Source organism: Artemia franciscana, chromosome 10, assembly GCF_032884065.1.
Source record: "Artemia franciscana chromosome 10, ASM3288406v1, whole genome shotgun sequence".
Classification (NCBI taxonomy): domain Eukaryota; kingdom Metazoa; phylum Arthropoda; class Branchiopoda; order Anostraca; family Artemiidae; genus Artemia; species Artemia franciscana.
This window is the reverse complement of record NC_088872.1, coordinates 24,735,693-24,743,809: the sequence shown is the minus strand read 5'-3', so window position 1 is coordinate 24,743,809 and position 8,117 is coordinate 24,735,693. Positions and strand designations below refer to the sequence as shown.

The window sequence follows — 8,117 nt, the reverse complement described above, 5'->3', positions numbered from 1 at the left end:
CCATCGCAAGTGATCTACCGCGCAGTCAAAAAAGTAATTGAAGGTAAACAAGTAGAATTTTCAGTTTCGGGATGAAAGTAAACGAAATAAAAATTCAGAATATTCTATAGAAATCTTTTAAGCTTGGAACCACTAAACGCTGAATTTCTTTATTAGGGATTCAGTTCTTGGTATTGACGATCAAGGACGGCTAGATTTGTCCGCTACTAAGCATATACATTTACCTTTCAGCACCATCAACGATTCGAAATATCTCAAACGTAGGTCGGGTCCAAGCCGTGCGATATCAAATTTGAAGCATCGCTGATAATGTCGAGTCAATTATGAAGTACAGTTTCTAAGTCCAAACCTGAGTCCAAGCTAAGTTACGATTCCACCTGTATTGAGGAACACTTCTTTTATTTTATGGGGACGTTTAAATATTAGTGGGCGAATAAAAAAGGTGTGACCATAAATAAAGCTGTTGTTGTGTCATAAGATATTCAAATACATTTCAGTTTTTAATTAGCGGCTGATCTACAAGCAAAACATTATTTATTTTTTAAATACCCTTTGAAATTAAAGTCATCTTTTTGTAGTAATTCTTTTGTTAGAATTAAGTTTTCTCTCCCCTAAAATACGGACATTTACTTAATGCGTAATTTTCAATGTTCCTTCATACGCAATTTATATCCTCCATATGTCATTGAATCACGAAGACTGCTTTTTAGTAAAAAGTATTGTTTACTATAAAACTGAAAATATCTAACGATGATCTAAATCTTAGTCCATACAACCCAGCCGCAAAATTGTGCCTAAATTAAGTACACATAATTCATTTTGAACACCGTTGATCTGTGTCTATTTTATTTGCAGTCACTCCGTCTCAGAAACTATGCACGTTGAAGGAGGTGGGAAGACTTTGAATGATTTATTTTTAGTAAACAAATAACGCAGAAGGTCTAAATGCCGAACTAAGGTCAATCGTTGTGAAGAGCAGCCCAAAAACGGAACGAAAATTTTCCCTCCTTTATATAAAATTAAATAAAAAAAACAAGTTTTTTTAAATGAAAGTAAGAAGCAACATTAAAACTTAAAACGAACAGAAATTAATCCGTACATGAAAGGGGCTTTTCCTCCTCAACACCACGCTCTTTACGCTAAAGTTTGACTCTTTCGTTTAACTCTATTTTTAAAACAGTAAGAAACTTTAGCGTAAAGAGCGGGGCGTTGAGGAGGAAAAGCCCCTTTCATAAACAGAATAATTTCTGTTCGTTTTAAGTTTTAATGTTGCTCCTTACTTTCATTTAAAAAACTTGTTTTTTTATTTAATTTCTGGGCTTTTTTTGATTTAATGCATGTTTTGATCTTGGCTCCCCGCACATAAATGATTAAAACGAAAGTTGCATATTCATTAATTGCAATTAATTGGAAGATTTTGAGAAAGAAGGAGCGAGGGAGGAGGCCTAGTTGCCCTCCAAGTTTTGATTACTTAAAAAAGCAACTGTAACTTTTAATCTTTTACATTCGTTTTCATTGATAAAAAATATACGTAACTTACAAATTAACTTACGTAACGACCTTCTATATTCGTATGTTTTTATTGCGTATATGATGGGGTTCAACCCTCGTCGATCGCTCGCTCTTTACACTAATGCTTAGATTTTGTCCCAATTCCTGGAGAATGACCTCTGAATCACAAAGGCCGTAGAATATATAGTTGAAATTACTAAAATACGTTAGCGTAAAGAGTGAGGTATAAAGAGGAGGTAAACCCCTCATATGCGTAATAATTTTTGTTCGTTTTAAGTTTTAATGCTGCTCCTTACTTTCAGTAGAAAAAACTTTTCATATTTATTTTTACATTGCTTTTTCAAATAATGCTAGAAAATCCTGCGCCCCTTTATTGAAATTCTCATCCCCCATGAAGTTTCTCCATGGAAATATCCTCCCATGTAACCCCCCTTCAACTCTCCCCCCTAAACCAAAAAAAAACCTGAAAACGCCTGTACACTTCCGAGTAACCATTACTATACGTAAACACAGGTCAAAGTTTGTAACTTGCAGCCCCTCCCACTGGGACTGCGGGGGAGTAAGTCTGCCCTAAAGACATAGTTATTAGGTTTTTCGACTATGGTGAATAAAATTGCTATCTCAGAATTTTGATCCGGTGACTTTTGGGAAAAAAAATTGGCGTGGGAGGGGGCCTAGGTGCCCTCCAATTTTTTTGGTCTCTTGAAAATGGCACTAAAACTTTTAATTTCCGTTAGAATGAGCCCTCTCACGACATTCTAGGACCACTTAGTCGATACGATCACCCCTAGGAAAAACAAAAACAAAAAAACAAACAAAAAAACAAACAAATAAACACGCATCCGTGATCTGTCTTCTGGCAAAAAATCCGAAATTCCACATTTTTGTAGATAGGAGATTGAGACTTCTACAATAAGGTTCTCTGATACGTTGAATCTGATGGTGTGATTTTCGTTAAGATTGTATGACTTTTACAGGGTCTTTCCCCTATTTTCTAAAATGAGTCAAATTTTCTCAGGCTCGCAACTTTTGATGAGTATAACTGATCTTGATAAAACTTATATATTTAAATCAGCATTAAAATGCGATTCTTTTGATGTAACTATTGGTATCAAAATTCCATTTTTTAGAGTTTCGGTTACAATTGAGCCGGGTCGCTCCTTACTACAGTTCGTTACCACGAACTGTTTGATAGGGACCTGTGATGATCCTCAGTCTTTCATAAGGATCCTAAACCAAAGAAACAACTTGGGGGACTTGCAAAACCAAACAAAATGATATTGAAGCCCTAGTTTAGTTTGATCGTTTTCAAATTGAGTGTTTTCAATTATATACCAGTTTACGGCCTAATGGAAAACTGAGCTTCCGGTTGAACTGTTTTTTCCTAACTATACGGCACCATCATTTCAGTTTTCTTTTGAGATTTTGCTACAGGAACGGTAGAAGTAAAAATGAGTATAACATAAAATTACATAAGTACTTATTTCTGCGTTGAAGTTCTACACTGCACATGAGTAAGAATGTGTAAAAGTTTCCAAATGTAGTTTATAGATGCTTCATTTTATTCCTTGGGTAAACGACTCAAGGCTATTGAGTAGAGTAGATATACTTTGAATTAAAATTTCTACATAAAGGAAACGGCAAATGAGGGTTAAAATTTGTTGTTTTGGTTGGATGAGTGTTAAAACTGGATGTTACGTTTCGGCAATCTATAGTATAGTAAGACTATTTTCTATGTTTTTTTTTTCTCAATCGTAAAAACTGTTGTAAGTGATAATAATGTTTCAAAAACAAGGCCATATCCAGGGGGGTTAAAGGTTTTACCCCTCCGCTAAAATTTTGTTTCCGATACGTAGAAACGTAACAAAAATTTATATAAACTATTTTTTTTAGGTGTGCTCTTTAAAGTTTTCATTCTGTACCCCCTCCCCTCCAAAAAAAAAAATCCTGAGTAAACCTTTATTTAAAACTAATAATGCTACATAAAGTTTATCTTTTTTGGGATGGCCACCAGCAGCAAAATCCCAAAGATTTTGATTTATAAAAGTAGTAACTTCCTCTATCTCAAGTTGGACGCTGTTTAGGCGTCTATGGGTGGGATTAATAAAACAGAGGGTCGTAGGATACTGTTGTTACCAGTGCTTTTAATAAAAAAGTTAATTTGGGTGTGTTTTTTTTTAAAACTGATTTGACCCACAAACAACTTAGGCGGACATTTTTAGGTGGCCATTCATGACGGACATTGTCGCAAAGTTATTAACACCGGCTTAACCAAAATTTTTGGTATGGAGCAAATCAAGATTCAACTCCTCGACCATTATTTTTATTCTTCAAACAGTTCGTGATAATGAACTGTAAGTAAGGAGCTCGATAGTAACCGAAACTAAAAAATTGGAATTTCAATACCAACAAATATATCAAAAATTTCAGTACCAACAAATATATAAAAAGAGTTGACTTGTATTGCTGATCCCACATATATAGGTTTCTTTAAGTTTAGTGTTACACATAAGAGGCTACGAGCGTGAGAAGATTTGCCTCGTATTTGAAAACGGGGGAACAACCCTTAAAATTCAAAGAATCTTAATGAAAATCACACCACCAGATTCAGCGCATTAGAGAACCTTATTGTAGAGGTGTCAACATCTTATCTGAGAAAATTTCAAATTTTCTATTTTTTTGCCAGAAGAAAGATCACAGATGTGTGTTTATTCGTTTTTTTTTGTTTGTTTTTCTCAGGGGTAATCATGCCTACCCCGTGTTCCTAGAATAATGAGAGAAGGCTATTTCGAATTGAAATTAAAAGTTCTAGTGAACTTTTTGAGAGACCACAAAGATTTGAGGACAACCAGACCCCCTCCTCTGCCCAATTTCCCCCAAAATTGTCCGATAAAAATTTTAAGGTAGCCGTTTTGTTCGTCATAGTTATAAATCCCTATAATTATGCCTTTGGATTTAACATAAAAACAAGTTTTTGACCTGAAAGTAAGCAGCAACATTAAAACTTAAAAGGAACATAAATTACTAAGTATACGAAGGGGGCTACCCCATCCTCAACACCTCACTCTTTACACTAAAGTTTGAATTTTTTCCCAATTCTATAAAAAAGACTCCTGAGACACAAGGGTCGTTTATTTAGAAAAATAAAAAGCTTATTTAAAACTACTAAAAAACTTTAGCGTAAAGAGCGAGGTGTTGAGGAAGAGATAGCCTCATTAATTTACATAGTAATTTCTGTTCATTTAAGTTTTAATGTTGCTCCTTACTTTCAGATGAAAAAACTTTTTTTTATTTATCATAGTTATAACATGAACGCTTCGATTTTGAACAGTAGTAATATAACGGGTTAAGTTTTTTTTTTAAACTTACCAATAAAATTTAAGAAATTCTGAAAAAAAATTATTGACTGGTACTTAATTCTCATCCCTTTGTCCATTTTCATTAGATTTTGCGAACATTTGAAACGCTATGGCTATAATATATTCACCAATCAAGTAGACCGAAGGAAACAATCGACAATACTATTAGACCGAGCCAAATAAAATATATAGTCTTAAAAATTACTTTTGTATCTTAGGAAATTACGCAATAAAGTTCAAATTATTCGGGATCCTTATGTAAGGCGAAGAAAGGTAAGTCAAAAAGATAAAAAACCTATATTGTTAACATACTATAAAATGCCATTCTATTTTAAAGCTTACAGGAAATATTACACTAATAGTAAATATTTATTCTTGGAATCGTCCAGAAAACTGAAGAGCGTGGATTTGCCAACCAAAGTCCAATCGTATCTAATTTTGATACAGATTTATCCTTATACAGGCTTTTAGTGGACCTTCCAACTTCATATCGTAATGCACCAATTATTGATGAGTTTGTTTCTGCTGACCTTATTCATTCGTCTGAGCTAATTAGTACTAATTAGTAGTAATGTTTTTTTTGAAAAAGCAAGTCCCTAGGCTCAAATCATAGCATTATCCGTGTGTTTTTGTCAAAAATTTTTCAAAAAGTTTTTTCCCACAAAATCAGTTTTTCAAAAAAAGGTAAAAAGCTCCAATAAACCAAAAGAAAACAAAATATATTTTAATTTCTTGAACTTTAATAGATCACAAATTTTAAGACTCTAAGGAATAAATATCAATTAATGTATATTAGATTGTCAATCCATTATCATCTCAGGAAAGTGCAAAGGATTTTCTGGTCTTCAGAAGGCATGGGGGTTGTCAGCCCTGCTCATATTAGTTTGTGCTCGTTTTGAATATGACGTTTTGGTTATGTATTGCAATTTTTGTTCTTTTGATGGCTGATTCTTTTGATTATTGATGGTTGATCTGTGGTAGTATCCGCTTGGAAGATTATTTGACTTTGTCTCGTTTCATTTTTGGTTTAATAAAACACCTTTTACTTTTCATTTAAAAACTGAATTTATGGAAACGGTTTTTTTTAAAATTAAATTCTGTTCGTTCTTTCTTGACATAGTCTTTTTCCTGGGGATAGAAAATAACCTTATAAATCTTAAAAAAAAGGTTTAAGGGCGTGGTTCTGCTATATTAAGGTTTTCTTTTCAAAATCCTTTAAGGGCCCACCAAATCACAATTTCTTTGGTTGTTACGTAATAACAAATGCTTACTTTCGCATGTTATCTTTGCTTGCTACATAATACTTTCTCATATTCTTAAAAAAACGACGAGTAAGACTGATAAGGGGGTGCCGGGATGATCAGTACAGTGTGGCACGGTGGAGTGAACTGACATGGTGTATCACAAAGGGTTTGTGGAAACATACATCAACGGATTTTATGCACTATTTTATCGTAAAAATATCTGGAAAATGCCTTAGGAATGATGAGGGGGTGCCAGAGGGCCAGTCATAGCGTGGCACGGTGGTGTGAATTGACATGCTATATCAAGGATTTTTAATTTCTATTAAAACAAGAACCTTTGGATTTAAATCATATTTCTATCATGAAAATATTCGGGAGATTTCTTAGGAATGGTAATGTGCATCATCGGCAAGCCATGGGACAGCCACATATTGCCATGGTGGTGTGAATTGCCAGGACTAGCATATTCTACGGGTTGAAGTTAAGGTGAGAGGTGCTAAAAGAATTTCTCCGCGGAGGGAGACTTAAATATAGCACCCGGTCAAAGTAACGAGTTATTTTTATTAGGAGCCCTGAGAAATAATTCTTAGTATGGTTTAAATTTGTCTCTAATAACAACTCCCCCTCTTGAACTGCTTGCTATGTTTTTCGAGCCATATACTACCACGGTGGTGTGAATATGTGTAGCCTTTGCTCAAAGAAACATAGCATTCCCATTAAAACCTCTCAGAAATATCTCTTAATATGGATTAAATTTATGTATAATAACAAACCCTCCGTCTAGAATCGATTTCTAGGGGGTGGACCAGTCACATATTGTCACGGTGGCGTGAATATGCATATTCTTGACTCAAATAAACACGTTATGTCCACTATGACCTCTCAGAAATACCTCTCAGATTTACTAATTTATAGTTCTTAACAGTTCTTAGGTTTACCTCAAATAACAACCCCAACCCCCTGGAATTGCTTTCAAGGGTGGGTTAGCCATATATTGGCACGGTGGAATGAAAATGTATTTTCTTGGCTCAAAGAAATGTGGTATTATCAATAAAAGCTCTCTGAAATAGCTCTTATTAGGGCTTAGATTTACCGTTAATATCATACCCCCACCCCTGAAATCGCTTGCTAGGATTACCACCTTTATTTAATTCATGATTTTTTGCTTATATTTTATCCTTTACAAGTTTTTTCTTCTCACTTTGTTTTTTCGTTTGTGGTGTTTTAAGTGCCTTTTCCGTGTTTTAACAATGCTTAATTTTTTTAATTTAAGTTGTATGTACAATAAAAAGTCTGTGTCCTTTAGATTTCTTGTTTCAGGATAAAACTACGATGCTTAACCGTTTACGTAATGAAATATCTAAAGCCGATGCTATTTAACATTTGCCATGAAATTTATCATGTCTAGGTCATGTTAGAGCACTAATGGAATGTACCATACGGATGTGTTCAATAGACCAAAAATCAGTAGATTTGCTTGATAGGTACACGGCTCGGTGATGATGGTTAGGAAACAGACGAGCCATTTAATCGTTATAATGCGTGAACAGGGGTTCTCCTTGCGTGCAGTAGGTTAGCATGTAAATTTTTTTAGCAAAATCAAAATAATAGAAAGACCTGCATAGTCCAGATGTCCAAGGCACAGTTCCATTGAGGTGAATACCTTTCGAATCACAATGTGGACAAAAAATATTTAAAATTTAAAGGGTTCCCTGAGAAAAACGTCTTGAAAGAAAATGAAATCTCAAAAAGAAAAAACACATTGAAGGAAAAAATACCATGAAAGAAAATGAAATCTTTTAAAGTATTTTGTAACATCCCACGTGTACGTCGTCAGTACTTAACACCCATGTGCTCACCGTTATTACGTAACACCCACGTGCGTCCCCCCTTCTCAATTACAAGCCGGGACTCTCCGTTTGACTAGCGGGCTCTAACAAGTCCCTTTACGTAACAGCCAAAAGTAAGCAAGATCCATTATGTAAAAAGTGCCTGCTGGCTG

At 34.5% G+C, this 8,117-nt stretch overlaps 1 protein-coding gene across 1 annotated transcript in view; it reads left to right on the top strand.

Moving 5' to 3' along the window:
* The first annotated feature begins 3,087 nt into the window (after positions 1–3,087).
* Positions 3,088–8,117, top strand: part of LOC136031958 (uncharacterized) — a 96,590-nt gene continuing 91,560 nt past the window's right edge. Inside the window, exon 1 of the mRNA XM_065711970.1 lies at positions 3,088–3,231. Within this exon, the coding sequence (XP_065568042.1) occupies positions 3,157–3,231 (75 nt within the window). The 5' untranslated portion in view covers positions 3,088–3,156. The remainder of the gene's footprint in view (positions 3,232–8,117) is intronic.